This window comes from Notolepis coatsorum, assembly GCF_963971535.1.
Source record: "Notolepis coatsorum genome assembly, chromosome: 1".
Classification (NCBI taxonomy): domain Eukaryota; kingdom Metazoa; phylum Chordata; class Actinopteri; order Aulopiformes; family Paralepididae; genus Notolepis; species Notolepis coatsorum.
In genome coordinates, this window is record NC_140165.1 from 89,104,319 (window position 1) to 89,123,797 (window position 19,479).

Below are 19,479 nucleotides of genomic sequence, written 5' to 3' on the forward strand. Positions count from 1 at the left end.
TCCAGCTGGCTCCCGGAGCCTTCCTGGATAAATTATGAATGCCAATAGCGAATAAAGGAAATAATCATAAAAACGAGTTTCCTCATTGTTGGCGCTATTCGATTGGCGGGCAATAACGAGATAACTCGTTTTTTTGGCGCAAGATGTGTTAACACTTTGACTGCCTAAAAACGATTTACAACGTCTTTGCTGGCGATGCTAAAGTTGCCGGGGGACGCTGTAAGTCGTCTTTATATCAATATTTCAAAAATCTGCGATCTGATCCATAATGTACCTCCGCTGGCCTGAGAACCACCAGCAGGACCCACTGAGCTCTCTGGCGGTTCAGGAGCGCCATCTGGTGGCCGATCGCGCAACCGCTTAACAGGAAGCACAGTGGAGGTTGTGATAGATGTCCGTATTGCTTCCGGCCACTCGGGATAGGTTCCGGCACTCTAGCTCGTCACACTACATAACGATCGATTGCCAATAACTCGATAAACAACATGATTTGGACGTATATACCATTATACAAGCTGGAGATGGACCGGGTAATAATATATCCCATAATGATAAAATTTCTACTCGACGATGATCGCCCAACGGCGCGCGGACACTGGGGTGAGTTTCAGCGTGTAACGTTACCGTCTTCGATAATAACTGATATTATCAACATTTGACCCACATTAGATGATTGGTATAACGCTGCCCACGGAATTATAAACGCCCCCTCGCCCATCCGGTCAACATCAGATGACGTGTAGTAACTTCTAGAAGTACGTCTAGTTGGAATTTTTTATATCGCGCGGATTGCCATCAAACTGTATTTCATCATCAATATAATGCATTTGGGGCTATATATCACGTTCTGGAGAAAGCTGCAGAAAGAGATGAAAACATACTTATACATTAGACCATACTTTACTATGAATATGTGAATGAAAAAGTTTAACGTTGCTACACAATGAACAATACATATAGGACTTTGAATGGGCCCTAATAATGGCAATGTAGCAATAGAATTTAAAAAGTTATAGCCCTGCAAAGAAGGGGACTTTCTCCATAGACAAATAGCGCTGGCAATCTATGGTATATCATTAATTTAACCCATGGCAGCCAAAGTGTTAAGGATGGCGCCCAATGTATTTATACGTGGTTGGCCAGGAATGTGTTAAGAACTGACGATCAGGGAATTTAAACATTGTTGACATCGTTTTTTTGTGCTATTTTAAAGAAAGGAAAGTCTAGTGCTGGTTGAGCAAATGCATACTTTATGTTGATGGCCTTTGTCTATAATGTGGCCACAAAAATAGAAAGGTTTAATTATTTTGTTTGTTTGCACTAAGTTAATACTTTGACAAATGTAGCCTATATTTTTCAGTCAGTTTGGTCTTTGTGTGCCAAACATTATTTAAGGCAAACCGCTGTAAACCTTTTTTTTTGTTTACATTTTTGGAGTGTTAAAAAAATTTTTTATATAAAAAACCAATGTACACCTAACCGAAAACCGTGACCCCAAAACCGTGGATTTTGTGAACCGTTCCACCCCTACATAGTATAGGATTCCAGGCAGTAACATAAGTAGGTATAGGCATATAAGTATATAAACATAGCAGTGGTGCACAAGCCTATACCGTCGAATGAAAATTCAGATTCAAAATTCAGACTGTCAGACTAGGCATTGCAGATCAAATATGACTCAAGATCCAGCAATAGCATATCAAACTTACCATTACAATTTTTAAATATGGCATTTCTTTTTACTTTAGATAGAAAAGAGTAGATTTATGAGCAGGCTGCCATCTTGTACATGCACATTTTCCCAAGGTCTCTTCACACACACACACACACACATATACAAGGCGTTCAGGGGAGGAAACTAACTTTTTGGCTTACCAGCCAACTGGCGAGTATCTGATTTTTTTTACCAGCCAAACAGATTTTTTACCAGACAAAAAAAATCGCTAATTGTGATAATTACTTCTTTGTATGTCAAGCAGCGTCAATGTTGTGTATGCATCTGGGTAGGCACACTGTGCCTTTAAGACAGCACGGTGGTCTTACGACAGTGCTGTGAAGTACCGTCAAGTGTTGTGGTAACGTCAGTTGGGTTGGTGCTGTTGACGTTGTGCACACATAGTGCACTGGTTGAGCTTAGCTAGCCCCTTTCGTGACTGCGATGTGCAAGCCAGGGGCTTTTGAGCATGAAATAAAATGTCTAACCTTACGTCGTAGTCCGGTGCTTTTTTGGAAACATTATAGTCATAACAGATATACACCTAGCTGGCTGCTTTGAGCACACGGGGCTAACGTTAGCTAGCAAGCAGCTATCTAAAACGCTAACTAGAAGCTAACCACTGTATACAGTTCCAGTAGACAACATTACACCTCTGTGATTTAAATGTGTCCTTAGTAACTTATACTCGATGGTTGTACTAGGGTTGGATGCAGTTCCCCGTTGGTCAGTCTGTCTGTTTTCCATATTCTGCTGTGTTTAACGTTATCTGTTTGCGAGTGCTCCTGATGGCTAGCCTAGTACCGCGGGACTTTTATTATTATATGTCCGCGGGTTGGCCAGTACTGCGCAAACGTTTATTAAACATTATATGTCCGCGGGTGGTCTTGTGCAGTGCTCTCGTGGCACTGTCAACTAAAGCGAACACTCAGAAGACGCGCACCGTTTGCCAGTGCAGTGATTGCAGAATGTTTTATTTTTTTGTATACTCGCCAGACTGGCGAGTGGTCTTCATGAATCACTCGCCAAACGTAAAAAATACTCGCATTTGGCGAGTAAAGTGGCCTAATTTCCTCCCCTGAAGGCGTTACTAACTAGGTCGATTGAAGATGCAATTCTGAATGGCTCATTTCAAGATGAATAAAACAAGGAAAGGTAAGGATTCCAGCACTCTATAAATTTCATATTTTGGAGAGGTTGATTTAATAAACAATTAAGATTATTAACTGTTGTTGATAAGTGTATTGCTCAATAGCCATTTTTTATGCTCTCATGTAAAGCAACCCCCCCCCCCCCCCCCCTCAGAGATATCAGGCCTGAGAAATCATGCAGCTGGGTTTCAATTGATAAGAAAAATACTTTGACTATGGTCAATAGTAAAGTAACTCAGAACATGCAGACAACTGCACCAGGGGTTAGTTGCATAAACTTAGTTTAAGACAGTCTGTTGCATAGACATTAACACTTTGGTTGCCACTTGTTAACATCGTAAAACGTGGTTGAATGCCACCACCCACTTCAATGATAACATTGTGAACGCATAATCTCTGTCTTAAATTATGCTTATGTGTCTAATCTGCCCGTCGCTTATCAATGACTTGCTTGCAGTCAACATTGTCGAAACGGATTTTCTTTTATTTAATTTTTTTAAAGCGGTTCATTTCCGTTTTATAGCATTTTGAAAATCCCTTGTTTTTCAGGAAAATATATAGATTCCGTGATAAATGGCATTTACTGGAATACACAAAAAACTAGGGCTGTCTTAAATACTTTGAAGCTTCGTTCGATGGCACAAGCTTTTTTGCCTCAAAGATCTTGCGCCTCCATTCCAATGAAACTAAAGTAAGCGGCGCCTCGACTCCACCTCTCTACAACAAGCATGTGGATATTATCTGTGTTGAAAACAACAAGGACATGTGCAGCAGACATGTCGACGAAGAAGTCATCAGACGTGTGGTTACACTTTAAAATATGCAAAGACAATGCCCAAAAAGCCGAGTGCCAGATATGCCAGAAGAAAATGGCATATCACGACTCTACTACAACTTTGTCAAATTACCTAAAAAACGTAAGTATCGTTGTACACGACGGCGACGCCACACAAAACATTAATAAGGCTATGCCTATGCTGCTATGACTAATGTGTTACCAAGTTGGCTAATTTAATTGTAATCATCTGCTTTTGTAGGTGCATTGTCTGATATAATTATAAATTATAAATTAAATATAATATAATTGTTTGCTTGATAGACGAAGGTTGCAACATAATTATGTAATGTCATGTCGTTGGCTGTGAGAGCAGCCCCACTGCACCCAGGCAGCGCAGCCGAGTGAAACCTTGTCACGAAAGGGGCTACTTAATTAATTAATCCAATCCACTTTATTTATAGAGCACATTTAAAAACAACAAAGTTTACCAAAGTGCTGTACAAGTCCCACAACATAAGATACAAAAATAATAATAATAAATTAAAAAAAATAATTATTATTATTTTTTTTCTCTCTCGAAGCTTCAAATTAAAATCGAAGCTCGGCCACGAAGCTTCGATTGCCAAAAAAAGCTTCGAAGGTCAGCCCTAGCTGTAGCCCTATATGATTGCCCTACTTTTTACAGCTTGTCCTTTGCCCAGATTTCTGTGTAGTTAGATCATTTTCTACCTGGCAATATTTCCTACACAATATTTAACTTCCGTCGTTCCTCACATTTATAGGGGAATGCATTGAGGGACAGTGCGATACGAATCACCAGTTCAAGTGACAGCTGCAATGACACTTGTTAACTATCATGAATGAGAATTGGTCTGAAATACAGGAGAGTTAACAGGAGAAATGGCTATATGAGCACATAGGAGAGCCATCAGCCAGGGTGTTTGCAGGTTAGCTAACTATATAGCTCTATACCATCCATACAAATGCAGACGCAAACACTACCCGCGTCCATACAACTGAAAAGGGTTGTCCTAGCGGGCGTCACAGCAGCGAAGAAGCTAATAGCAATGAGATGGAAGGAGCCTGAGAAGCTTACAATGATTAACTGGTCCCTAACTCTATTGGATGTGATTTATCTTGAGATATCCACGGCTCTGGTGATTGGGGTAGGGCAGGCTGGCATTGACCTGTGGTTCGCAGCAGCTGAGAAGGTAAAGACCGCCGTGTGCGGCTGAGCGGGGTTGGGGCGCTTGATCGGGGGGGTCCGGCGGTCTCTGGGGAGGGGGAGGAGGAAATGTCTTGTCTGTCTTGGTTTTTGTCTTGTCCTTCTTAACTTTGACTGGGGGGATTTTAGGGGGGGTAGGTATTTAGCTATTCTGCGCTATATGTCAATTCACATGCCATCTCCCCAAGGGACTAATATTGGCAGACTGACTGACCTGTTAACCAACTTGGAGGAAGAATTTCTTTCTTCTTACACTTTACCTTCTGCGAGTTTGGCAGTCTTGAACATGTGTAAGGGACCTAGGCTATCTACAATAAATCTGCGGCAACACTCTCATAAACAATCTTTTAAGTCACTCCACTTTGTAAAGGTGGGGAAAGGTTGGCATGTTTGAAGACATTTTTGTTATTGAAATTGCCATCTGTAATTGATAGGTTGGACGCTGTTCTTTTTCTTTTGTCTTTATAATTTATTATTCTGTATTATTATTGTTTGTTATTCTCCTGTGAAGTTATGTTTTTTGTTACTGTGGTTATTGTGTTGTCCTGTTTCGTGTAATTAATAATAAAAAATCTGATCAAAAAAAAGAAAATGCAGACGCAACAGCCAATCATGTGAGAGTGGACAGAGATAAAGGTCAACATCTGAGAACACGAATAGCAAACACCAAAGACTGTAACGTGATAATGAGACATTCAAATTGTACTTCAAAAAATATTGTTTTCCAGGCATTCATTTTAGACCCTGCTTATAGCATTCATTAAATAAATATTTAAGCCTTCACAAACAGAAAACTAGTTCATGCTTTTTTAAGTCTTTAATTAGTCACTAAACACTAGACATTAAGACTCTTTATGGATCAGCAGCCACCTTGTTACACAGAAATAAACGTAACTTACAGATGTCCTGATCATCTGCGGGCTCCTCCTTTCTGGTAGAAATGTCCCTGGGTGGGTCTGGAAAGTCCAGAGTCTCGTCTTCTTTGATGTTTAGTATAAAGTCTTGCGGGTCTCTGGGTGCCTCCATCAGTCCAGGGGAATCATCCATGTCTCTGGGTAGATCTGGAGGGGAAAATAACATACAGTCAGTGGCAGTGAAATAATGAATCTTCCTTGCGTCTGCTGTGCTGGGCTCTCGCCATTATGTCACTGGGCTGCGCACACAATAACGGCACTCAAGCAGCATGGGCGCTCAAGTTACACCAATGTAATACACATCAATTTCCTGGGAATTAAACACGCGCACTATAGCCTGACACAGAGACCGGCTCCAGAGCAAAGCTACCAGACTGCCCACTAGGGCTGAGACCAAACGTTCAAATGTTCGGACCTTCGTTAGTTACATTGGCACTAGGGATGCCCCGATCACGTTTTTTGCCACCGATACCGATCACCGATCGTCTTGAGCCATATCGGCCGATACCGAGTTTTTGGTTTTATATTAAAAAAAATATATATATATATATACTTTTTTTTTTTTATAAAATATATATATATATAATTATATTTGTAGTTGTATTATCTGCGAGACATCGCCACCACGCAACAAGATCTCACTCGCTGTCTGTCTCAGACACACAGGACCTGCAAACTGCCGCTCCTCCTCCTCCTCCCTTGCCCCTCCCGCACCCGTGTAAAGTTTGTAAACACAGAGGACTGAGAGGAGGCTCCTCTGCTCGAGTCTATAGTGAATTCGACCGTGAGCTAACATTAGCTACCTAGCTATCGTTACTGTTTAAACAAAATTACCCAGTCAACTATTCACTTTTAGTAGGCATTGTCTAATGGTATCTAGCCGGCTAGCTACTGATAGCTCCTGATATCAACAAATGCTCCAGCAAGTCTAGTAGTGCATTGCATGTTGATACCTCCGTTAGCTCACGTTAGTTCACTGTTCAAAACAAAATGTCCCATTGAACTAAATAGTTCACTGAGGCGTTGTCTTAACGTTATATAGCCGGCTAGCAGTAGCTACAGATAGCTCCTGATATCAATGTCTTATAACATTGATTCGATGCGTATTCGAGCCCCGGCTTGCATCGCAGTCACAAACGGGGCTAGCTGAGGGAGTAGGGTATATCTGCAGAGCCGCAGCCGCAGATATACCCTGCTGTGCTGAGGGGCCGGCATGCTGAATGTGATTTAACCAAAGCAGAGTATACACACAGACAGTGGAGATAGCGAGCATTTTGACTTGTTGCGTGGTGGCGATGTATCGCAGATAATACAACTACAAGTATATAATATATATATATATATATATATATATATATATAAAAAAAATTAAAAAGTATATATTTAAAAAAATATATATATAAAACCAAAAACGATCGACATCGGATCGGTATCGGCCGGTATGGCTCAAGACGATCAGTGATCGGTATCGGTGGCAAAAAACGTGATCGGGGCATCCGTACTTGTAACGTGGCTTCATGTTTTCATCCACTGAGCTGTGAGGCTCAACATGCTTGTTTGGTTGAGGTCTGAAATTCTCTGAACTCGCCAAATTGCCCATAAATATAGTTTTTTTGGGTATTGTCCAGTTGTTGCTGTATGTTTTTATCTGCCCAAAATTCAAGCAAGCATGAAAGCATTACAGTAATGACGTTGTGTGTGTCAGCAAGTTGATACAGTCAGAAGCCTCTCCCGTGTTTTGGTACAAGCTTGTACACCACACCCCGCTCCCACTGGCGCGCACCCGGAACCACCTATTTCTGCGGTCCAGGTTTGGAGCGAATCAGTGTCCCCGGGGACGGGGGGGGAGCGTTCTCACTAGGACGGACACACCCTTTTTGGGTGCGATCGGGCTCTGATTCGACCCAGAATGGTGAGTGAGAAAGCCCCCTAACCTATGACATTTTAGTTAAAAAAAATCTAAAGAAGCTGGCTGATGTACTCCAAAAACAAAAAGCAGGATAGCTTGCCTTGCACTGCTTCTGCTGCTAAATTATTTCTAAGAGTGTACAAACTGAATAGGGAAGGGTTAAAGGACTGAAAAAATGCAGGCCACTTGCTTAAGATCCATGAGGATAGCCAGGAGCACAATACCCACATGGCAGCATGGAAAGAGTTGGAGGTCCGTTTTGCAAAAGGGCTGACAATAGACAGACAAGAGATGGCACAAGCTGAAGCTGAGAGAAACAGGTGGTGTGACGTTCTCTCTCGATTGGTGGCAATAATTCAACCCTTAGCTCAAAGAAGCATGGATTTAAGGGGGTCCACAGACACATTAAACAAACCAGACAATGGCAACTTTCTGAAAGAGGTGCATAATGGTAGTGAATAAACTGTGATGCAAGGGGGACGGCACCAAATAAAATCCTGCCTTTGGCAGCCAATTGGTCAGAGCCGGCCCTGGCCCATACCTGTGACTTGTCAGCGGTAACACATTGATCAAGCATTGAATTGGCAGATAGAACATATGAATTATAAGGTTATCTAAAATTATACACTTGGAACACAAGAACAAGATAAGCTACAATAGATGTGATGCAAGCATTAGGGTTGGGCACCGAAAACCGGTTCTAATATATTTTTTTTACTTTGTTAATTAATACCCTAGTTACAGTACAGCAACCAAATTAAACTGTATCAAGTCAACTGAATGTGAATAGTATGAAAAAAATAAAAATAAAAAATCTCCTGCGAAATAAGCTGTGACCTGCACCTCAAAGAATCGGAATCGAGAATCGTTCAGAACAGGAATTGATATGGAGAATCGGAATCGTTCAAATCCAAACGATGCCCAACCCTAGCGAGCATGTTCCTGTGACATTACTTTTTGCAAGAAAAAAGGTAAAACACTGATGGCAACCTATGCTATTGATCCTATTCTCGAAGTCAACTTCCTGTCTGTTGTTGCTATGCAACTGCAGTGCGGGGGGGGGGTCACTCACGGTACATGGTTTACGGTTCATTTAGTGCAGAAAACGGATCGGAAAGTGGCATATTAAACATAATAAAGGGCGATTTTCTTCAGTGCATAAAAAGCAGATGCATGTACCTAGGCCTGCCACGATAAGCAATAAATCGATTAATCGGCGCGATAATTAAAATGAATGCAATGATTTTGACAGGCGCGATTAATTGCTATTTGCACGTTTGTTTTAATGAGGCGGAACCAGTCCAGTACCCCTTGTCAGTCACTCTCCGTGTGGGGGGCCGCTGGCCTTACTACAGAGTACAGCACGGGAGCTCCGTGGGGCACTAGCAATGCCACATAGCTTAACTACATTTATCAATAGTGTTGCTCCTTTTAACCAAGTAGCGTTCTTTGTAGTGTAGCTATTTTTAGACCCAAGTAGTTACTCGCTACTGCCGGGAGAAACTGGACTGCTAAATAAAGATTAAAGATCTAGCGTTGATGCTATTCAATGCCATCAACATTAGTTACATAGCTAACAAACGAAATACAACGTATAGCATAGCTACAACACAGAATAACGTTAATACAATTACATGTAGGGCTGTCTTAAATACTTCGAAGCTTCGTTCGATGGCACAAGCTTCGAACATAAAAAAAATTGAAGTAAAAAAAAAGAAAAAAAAAAATTTACTTCGGTGTGTGTGTGACGTGTGTGTGTGTCTGTGTGTGTGCATGGGGCCATTGGGTGGGGCCGGGGGACAAATACACTGGAGGAAAGTAACCCAGCTCAGCACTGCCCAAATTATATCATCACTATTGCCTGTTTGAAGGATATCATCCTCAAACACATATACACCACCTACACGCCTATTCTCAGTCCTTGCCCCACAATGGTGGAATGAACTACCCACCCCAGTTAGGACAGCCGAATCCCGTCCAATCTTTCGCCGTCGACTAAAGACGCACTTCTTCAACCATTATCTGAAATAAAATAAAATAAAAATAAAAAAAATCTAACCCTAACTAACCTTACTGTCATGCACTTGTCCTAATAAACTAACCTACACTGTAACACGCAACACTTTGATGAATATTGTTACTCAGCTGATAGAGTTGTATCCTTCCTGATGACAGAACTTGTAAGTCGCTTTGGATAAAAGCGTCAGCTAAATGACTAAATGTAAATGTGAATGTAAATGCCTTGTAGAATTCCACACATAAGAAAGAAAGATACTGGGATGAATAAACAAAATAGGAAATAAAATTTAGAAATGCATGCAATACATAAATAAATATGAATCTCCATATATGAAATAGAACATTTAGATAAGGTGCTACTGAGATGTTTTGGTGAGTTCTTTGTGGAAGTAGCCCTTCTTAAAAATGCATGAACATTCACTGATAATTGGTCTGTAGTGGAGTCTACAAGGTCTACATTGCCGGACCATGTAGAATCCGGACCTTGTAGACTGACATAATTCTGTGCATAGTTTAGTCTACACAGGCCATATTTCAAATAATCAAAATCTTACTTCATTCATCTTAAACATTCTTGATTTGGGGGATTGGTAGTTCCCATGAAATCTGAAGTTGTTCAAACGACAACAGCGATCCACCTTGAATTAAATCACACAGCCGTGTTGGCTGCGTCACAGTCACGAAAGGGACTACTTAATTCATTAATCCAATCCACTTTATTTATAGAGCACATTTAAAAACAACAAAGTTTACCAAAGTGCTGTACAAGTCCCACAACATAAGATACAAAAAAAAAAAAAAAAATGTAATTCGAAGCTTCGAATTAAAATCGAAGCTCGCCCCCGAAGCTTCGATTGCCAAAAAAAATTCGAAGGTCAGCCCTAATTACATGCATCATTGTTTACAATGAACGGGTGGGGCTAGTCAAAGGACTGGACACAAGTTAAACATGAATTAATTTATTATAACAGGTAGTTTCGAGTCGTGCCTACGCACCACAGGGCTACTATTCTATTATATACGACTTTGACGCGTCCTCCTCATCGTAGATTGCCTGTAGTAGCTGCATCTAACGTTAGTAGCTAATGTTAAAACTAACCTAAAGTTAGTTGTTCACCAACAATCTATACATTTGTTTTATCATTAGCTCAAAAACACAGAACCGGACGAGACAAGTTGGCCGCTCATAGGTGCTGCTAGGATAATAACAACAATACTTCCGCTCCGGTCGGTGGGTGGGTTTCAAAATAAAAGTCTAAAACACCGGAAAAGACGTTTATTTTGTACAGCGTTTTCCTCCACGAGTACTCGAGTACATCATGTGATCAATCGATCTGGATTATTTTTGCCCATCCCTAGTTTATCCTGTGCTGAAGTCTCCATTCCAATAGAGATAGTATTTGTGTTTATTTGATTATTGTTTCACTGCCTTTTTATTTATTACATTTCCACAGTTTTTTCCTCATACTTTATTAACATTTTGTACATGGTACCGCAAGGTACATTAATAATACATGTACATGTTAAAAGGATGACACAAAAAGCCAGACAAAGGGCTTGTTTCCAGTTTCAGTTTGTTTTATAATAAACAATCAAAATGAGCATTTTTTTATTTAGGATATTTAAAATGTCTTCCAATGTTAAATAAAGGTTTATTGCACTTTGAAACGGTTTCCTTGCATTATTATGCTATTATTATATTAGTAAAAAAAATAAAAAGGTTTGACACCGTCAATCACTCCATTCTGATTGACAAGCTAAAAGCAATTGGTTTTGATAGTTTATCAGTGAGCTGGATGCAATCCTACCTGGAGGGGAGAGAACAGATGGTGGAGGTAAACGGTACTCTATCCCCCCCCCCTCACAGTGAGCTGTGGTGTTCCACAAGGAAGCATACTAGGACCGCTACTGTTCCTAATTTCTGCAAATGACATGTCGTCAGCCTGTGACTGCAACTTGTTCCTGTTTGCGGACGACTCAGCCCTGCTGGTCTCTGACAAGAACAAGTTGCAGGTTGAAAAAACCCTCAGCTTGGAACTAGGCAAAATCTGCATATGGCTTGCTGATAAACTATCATTACACATGGTCAAAACTAGGGATGCCCCGATCACGTTTTTTGCCACCGATACCGATCACCGATCGTCGTGAGCCATATCGGCCGATACCGATCCGATACCGATCGTTTTTGATTAAAAAGAAATTAAAAATTATTTTATATAAAAAGTTTTTTTTTATAAAATATATATATTATATAATTAGACTTGTACTTGTATTATCTGCGAGACATCGCCACCACGCAACAAGCTCCACTGTCTGTGTGTACTCTAGTAGCCTCCAGCTACGGCCAGGATTCTCCGGAGCTGCACCTGGACCTATACTCGAGTAGCCTCGAGCAGAGCTACGGCCAGGATTCTCCGGCGCTGCACCTGGACCCTATTGGCATAACGTTACTTAACTGTGCTCAGCAAGCCCTCAGCTCGAATACGCATCGAATCAGTGTTATAAGACATTGATATCAGGAGCTATCTGTAGCTACTGCTAGCCGGATATATAACGTTAATACAACGCCTCAGTGAATTATTTAGTTCAATGGGACATTTAGTTTTGAACGGTGAACTAACTTGCGCTAACGTGAGCTAACAGGTAGCATACACGTCTCTACTAGACTTTGTGGAGCGTTTGTTGATGTCAGGAGCTATCGGTAGCTGGCCGACTAGATGTTATAAGACATTGATAAGACATTGATATAAGACATTGATATCAGGAGCTATCTGTAGCTACTGCTAGCCGGCTAGATGACGTTAAGACAACTATTTAGTTCAATCGGACATTTCGTTTTGAACGGTGAACTAACGTCAGCTAACGCAAGCTAACGGAGATATCAACATGGACCACTAGACTTCTGGGGCATTTGTTGATATCCGGAGCTATCAGTAGCTAGCCGGCTAAATACCGTTAGACAATGCCTACTAAAAGTGAATAGTTGACTGGGTAATTTTGTTTAAACAGTAACGATAGCTAGGTAGCTAACGTTAGCTCAGGTCGAATGCACTATCTAGACTCAGCAGAGGAGGTCCGCCTCCTCTGTTTACAAACTCTACACGGGTACGGGCGGGGCTAGGGAGGAGGAGCAGTTTGCAGGTCCTGTGCGTCTGAGACAAGCGAGTGAGATATCCACTTGATCAGTTTCCGCGATCGGCGAATATGACTAATTATCGGAATTCCCCGATCGCATATTTATACTGATTATCGGCCGATAACGATCGGTGGCCGATCGATCGGGGCATCCCTAGTCAAAACAGAGTCCATTCTCTTCGGTTCAAATAACAAACTCAGCAAGACCGACAGCTTCTCAGTTACAGTGGGTGACACTGACAAATATTGTCACAAGGATAGTCCGGACTTTCTGGTGGACCAAATGTGAAAATGATACATTAGTTTGATTTTGGTCTGCGTTCACACTACCCTTTTTGGTGCGGATCTAATTTGTAAACAAAGGACATGCGGTCGCCAAGTCGTTCATCTATTGGACTATAGCACTCACAAACGTAAACAGTTGCAGACAGCGTGAGAGAGATACTGTCATTACGAGCGCGGCGCAAGTTGACTAGAGAGGAGAGAGAGAGCGAGACTGTCCGCGCGCGGCGTGAGTCTAGAGTAGAGAGAGAGAGGAAGAGAGACTGCGAGTCTAGAGAGGAGAGAGAGAGACTGTCCGCGCACCCGTCACTCATTTGCTCTAGATTAGGTACTATATAAAGTTCGATCGCGTTCACACCAACAGTAAACGCACCATGGGGCCTAACAAAATTAATAGTTGGTTTCAGGTTGGTTGTCAGTTTGGCCATGGGTAGGTAGGGAATTTATTTTTTTATTTTATTCTTTCCCACGGCGACTATGGATAGGGAATTTCTTTATTTAATTAAAATGTTCACAACAACATGGATGCATGTACTCTGCCAGCATGTTTAATATCCATAATACTAAATGTTTGACTAAGATTTCTATGAAACTTTATTAAAAAAAAAAAAAAAAAAAAAAAAAAAAATTATATATAATTTCTTTTTAAAACTCATAAAATATATTGGGTCGCACCTAAATCGGCAGGGTCGGTCGGCAACCTGAAACCAACTATTAATTTTGTTAGGCCTGGTCCACTTTTGAAACGAACCGAGTCCCAACTTTTCAAGAGGACCATGGTTCGGTTGTTTGGTCCTCAAAATAGTTCGGTTTGTGTTCACACCTGTACAAACGAAACGGATTATTGATCTAAAGCAGACCTGGGCATTGTACGGCCCGCGGGATGATTCTGACCGGCCTGCGAAAGATTACATGATAATTAGACATTTTTTTTCTTTTTTTCCATGTCAACGTTCACATGCACAATATACGCTTACCTAGGATTTGACTTGATTCAACAACAAAGCAGTCGGGGCAAGCCGAAAACGGTCGAACGTGTGGTTATTTGAAGTTTGGATTTTTTTTTCACAACTGAGGTAGGTAGATTACATTTTTAGAGACTAAAGTACAGAAAAAAGGTACCGTTGGGTACCGGTATCGATTCACAGGTACCGGTACCGTATCGGTTCAAATGTGAACGGTACCCATCCCTACTGAACACACTGCAGGGCAAGGGCATTTTTGCTCATGAAATGCATAGCCATGTGAAAGCCTTCATGACAAAGTTGCAATTAATTTCAAGGCAACTAGGCAGCAACAATCTCAAACACATGAAAACCCTGAAAGAAGTCAAACCATCAGCTGATGACCGGCACAGGTACTCATCCATGTTGGGAGCACTGCATGATGAATTTTCAAGGCGTTTAAGATTTCAAAAAGGTTGAGGATGAAATGCAGCTGGTTTCCTCTCCCTTTACCTGCAGTGTTGATAGTTGTTCAGCTTGAACTCATTGACCTGCAGTCTGATTCACTACTGAAAGAGCACTTTAACCCTTTAATCGCCAAGGACAACTTTAGACGTCATTCCTCGCCATGCGTAATCTGCCAATGACGTCGTACAGCGTCTTTGAGATCAATATTTCAAAAATCTGTCATGGCAATCATATTTCACCCACGGAGACTTGAGACTTGCTGTTGATCTCCTCTCAACTCTCCAACGGTTCAAGACCACCATCTGGTGGCCGATCGGCGAATCGCCAACACCGGAAGTGAGCGGCCGGAAGTGGTGCTCACCCATATTTCGTCCGGCCACTCGCTATCGCTAGCGGGACTCCAGCTTGATACACTGGATAGCGATCCGTTGCCAATAACTCGATAAACAACATGATTTGGACGTACATAGTATTATACAACCTGGAAATGGATCGCGTATATCAACATCCCATAATAGCGAACTTTCTGCTCCACGCTGATCGCCCAACGCTACGAGGAAGCTGCGGTGAGTTTCAGCGTGTTTGATTATTATTATACATGCAAACTGCTCCGATCAACATATCACCCATATTACATAAATTATTTAACGTTTTAAATTTATACTTTAGACCGTATTTTAGTATGAATATGTGAATGAAAAAGTAGAACGTTGCTACATCCTAAACGATAAGATACTTGACGTTGAATGGGCCATAGTAATGTCAATTTAGCAATACAATTTAAAAAGTTATAGCCCTGCAAAGAAGGGGAACATCTCCATAGACAAATAGAGCTGGCAGAGGATGGTATAAGGATGGATATAAGCGTGGCAGAGAAAGGGTTAAGTCAGCATCACTGCTAGAGTTCTACTCTGCTCTCAAGGAGAACTTTCCAAACATGAGGAGACATGCTCAGAAGATGTTGGTTCTCTTTGGATCCACCTACATATGTGAACAGACATTCTCAGTCATGACGTTTACCAAGTCCAGGTACAGATCCTCTCTCACTGATGAACATCTGGCAGCTGTGCTTCGCATCTCCACCTCAGACATGCAACCTGACTTTGATGGACTTGTTAAAGCTCAACAGAGACTGGATTTCTCACACTGAATGAAAAAAAAAATAACTGAAGAACACTAAAATGTGGAAATATAACAAGTGAAATGGGACACTTGATATTTTTTCTTTTTTTTGCACAGTTCTGAAAACATTAAATGTTTAATATAGGCATGTAAAGTAAAAAAGGCTACAAAACTGGGACACTTTTCTTTACACAGTTCAGTGACATGTCTTGTTTATTTTGGCTATAAGATGATGTGATGTCTTTAGAAAGCTAAGAAAATCCTTGTTTCAATAGTATATGAAACTCAAAATGCCCTTTGTTATTAACACTTTGGCTAAATTCATTATCAACCGTAGGTTGCCGGCTCTATTTGTCTATAGAGAAAGTCCCCTTCTTTGCAGGGCTATAACTTTTTAAATTCTATTGCTACATTGCCATTATTAGGGCCCATTCAAAGTCCTATATGTATTGTTCATTGTGTAGCAACGTTAAACTTTTTCATTCACATATTCATAGTAAAGTATGGTCTAATGTATAAGTATGTTTTCATCTCTTTCTGCAGCTTTCTCCAGAACGTGATCTATAGCCCCAAATACATTATATTGATGATGCAATACAGTTTTATGGCAATCTGGCGCGATATAAAAAATTCCAACTAGACGTACTTCTAGAAGTTACTACACGTCATCTGATGTTGACCGGATGGGCTAGGGGGCGTTTATAATTCCGTGGGCAGCGTTATACCAATCATCTAATGTGGGTCAAATGTTGATAATAGCAGTTAGTATCGAAGACGGTAACTTTACACGCTAAAACTCACCCCAGTCTCCGTGCGCCGTTGGGCGATCATCGTAGAGTAGAAATGTTATCATTATGGGATGGCGATTTACCCGGTCCATCTCCAGCTTGTATAATGGTATATACGTCCAAATCATGTTGTTTATCGAGTTATTGGCAATCGATCACTATGTAGTGTGTCGAGATCGAGTCCCGGAACCTATATCGAGTGCCCAGAAGTAATACGGCCGACCAGCACAATCTCTATAGCACTTCCTGTTAAGCGATTGCGCCGATCGGCCACCAGATGGCGCTCCTGAACCGCCAGAGAGCTCAGTGGGTCCTCCTGGTGGATCTCAGGCCAGCGGAGGGGGAATATGAATCCGATCCCAGATTTTTGAAATATTGATATTAAAGACGCTGTAAGGCGTCTTCGGCAACTTGAGCATGGCCGGGAATGACGTGTTTAGGCGTTTCCCGGCACCCAAAGTGTTAATGTTTCACATTTTGTTTATCATTTTGGAAATAAATTCTATTTGAATAAATGATATTTTTTAAAGCTAACCTCACCTTTTAATTGCCAAATAATAACATACTTTTACCAGGGGTCAAAACAATGCCATTTACTGCTTTTTATATAGAAATAAAATGTAATTATGCATAATTGAGTTTAGAATTTCAGTTGCTCATTCGGCCCCCTGGGAAAAATAATTGCCCACCCCTGATCTAAAGGGACCATGGTCCACTTAAAGTGGACCAAACAGGGTAGGTGTGAACGCGCCCTTAAAGAGCACCTACGGGAGGCTGCAATTCGAAACTGGCCACCGTAAATGTCCAAACTCCCCACCCCCTCCTAATAGACAGTCTCCTCCCCACCGCATGTATATATTCTCTCCCCGCCGTAGGGCTGGGCGATATGACGATATTATATAAATATCGGGTACAGTTCATTAACGATACACTTTTTTAACGTATCGTGGATATCGTGATGTTTTGCCCAAGAGGATTGTGTCGCGTCAATCTGGTCCACCCCGTTCAAACTTTTGAACAACGCCGCTCCCACACACACACTACTGCATCAAAGTTAGTTAGTACTTATGATTAACAAAGGCATTCGTTTTGTGGCATCAACATTATATAGTTACACGTTATATAGTTACACATCAGCGTATTTACTCAAACATAGCAACGTCCGATGACGACATAGATAGCAAGCGTTACTGTTCATATCTCAGTCCGTGCCGAGTTGTGCGTGCCCATTCTGCGGTCTGTTAATAAAGTTTTCAATCAGACAGATGTATGGAAAGGCTTTTATTATAACATTTGTTGCAGTAAAATCATTATGCCTCGTTGTCATGCTGCGGTGCGCTAGTAATCACTCGTCGGCTGCGGTGAGCTGTTGTTGTTGTCGTTGAGCTGAGCTCTCGTTAAAATCAAGGAGGGCATTCAGGAAGTAAAAAAAGAATAGCGCTGCTTGCCGATTGGTGCTAAGAACAGCAGGGCGGGTACAAGCGGTGTGACGTAATTGGCAGACTCGACTGTCAATCAAAATTATTATGTTGCCGGCTGAATGATTGAATGAATGAACGTTATTAACGATTGCAGAATGGGTACAATACAGTACAGCTCAATACAACAACAGTGGACTGACTGGAGGATGAAGACCAGAAAAAGACTTTCGGCTTTTTTACATAAGGGTCCTCCATTTTCAATTCATCAAAACATTTAGAGACATACAAATATACAGTAGTTTCATAAAAATGCTAAAATCCTATTGATTGATTTAAAACTTTATTAACATATTGCAGAATGGGTACAGTACAGCTCAATACATACAATTGTTAAGGGGATGCAGACCAGCGAAAGACTTTCGTCTTGTTTACATCAGGGTCCCCCATTTTCAATTCATCATATTTCATATCTAAATCATATAATATCTCATTGCTAAATATATGCAATATATAATCTAATAATCCAATAATCTAAATCTAATATATAATATAAAAATGCTAAATGCATGGGTATTTTATTTTGTCTTTAATGTTAGCTTGCAAACTCAAATACTGTCTTGGTAAGCCTCATAATGAATTGTTTGGGGAAAAAAAGAAAAACATCGTGATGCGTATCGTGTATCGCCGAAAGGTCAGAAAATATCGTGATATCATATTTAGGCCATATCGCCCAGCCCTACCCCGCCGTATGTATATTTCTCTCCCACCCACCCACCCCCTCCAAATGTAGTCTCAACCCCCCCCCCCCTCCAAATGTAGTCCCCCCCCTCCAAATGTACAGTCTCCCACCCACCCACCCCCTCCTTATGTACAGTCCCCTCCCCATCATATATATACTCTGTCAGGATCTATGGGTAACAGTACTGTATATTTGAATACAGTTTATGTCACAAATGTATCAGTACTAAATACCTGTATGTCCCTATGCCATAAATGTCATGTATGTTGTGTATGTCATAAATGTCAATATGAATTAAATGGGGACCCTGATGTAAACAAGACAAACGTCTTTCTCTGGTCTGCATCCCCTTAACAATTGTGTGTATTGAGCCGTACTGTATTGTACCCATTCTGCAATCTGTTAAAAGGTGTTCATTCATTCATAATTCATCCCTAAACTAAGATGGTGGCGGTCTCGTGACGTCAGTGTCTTTGAGATAAGCAATGGTCAAAATCTGAATAGCTTAGATAGATCTATCACTGTAAAAACACTGTCTTGAATCCCTTGACATACAACGTTAGCTCTAGTCTAGATACATAGTATTTCCCACTCCACAACACATCAAGTGCGTCCCCGTGAGACCTCACAATCACAAACCATACTATTGTATTGCCACAAACGGCTGTTTCGCTGCCATTTTGAAAACATAAACGAACTCGCGAAGTCGGCGAGTTGAGCCAAAGTACCCGGATGCGCTGGTCTGTATTCCGTATTTTTACCACGAAACCGTCGCGTATAAAGCTCTACGATAAGGTTGAACTTTTACTGAATTTGTTATATCTGCATATTCCACTCCATATTTGAGAAAGAAGAACTACAACTTACTCG

General features: G+C 41.1%; 1 protein-coding gene across 1 annotated transcript in view; it reads right to left on the reverse strand.

Annotated features, from left to right (window-relative positions):
- Window positions 1-16,502, reverse strand: part of LOC311241263 (uncharacterized protein) — a 62,196-nt gene extending 45,694 nt beyond the window's left edge. The window contains exons 1-2 of the mRNA XM_084330027.1: window positions 16,463-16,502; window positions 5,768-5,929 (exon numbers count right to left, since the gene is read on the reverse strand). Of these exons, the coding sequence (XP_084186153.1) occupies window positions 5,768-5,915 (148 nt within the window). The 5' untranslated portion in view covers window positions 5,916-5,929; window positions 16,463-16,502. The remainder of the gene's footprint in view (window positions 1-5,767; window positions 5,930-16,462) is intronic.
- Between the last annotated feature and the right edge of the window lie 2,977 nt (window positions 16,503-19,479).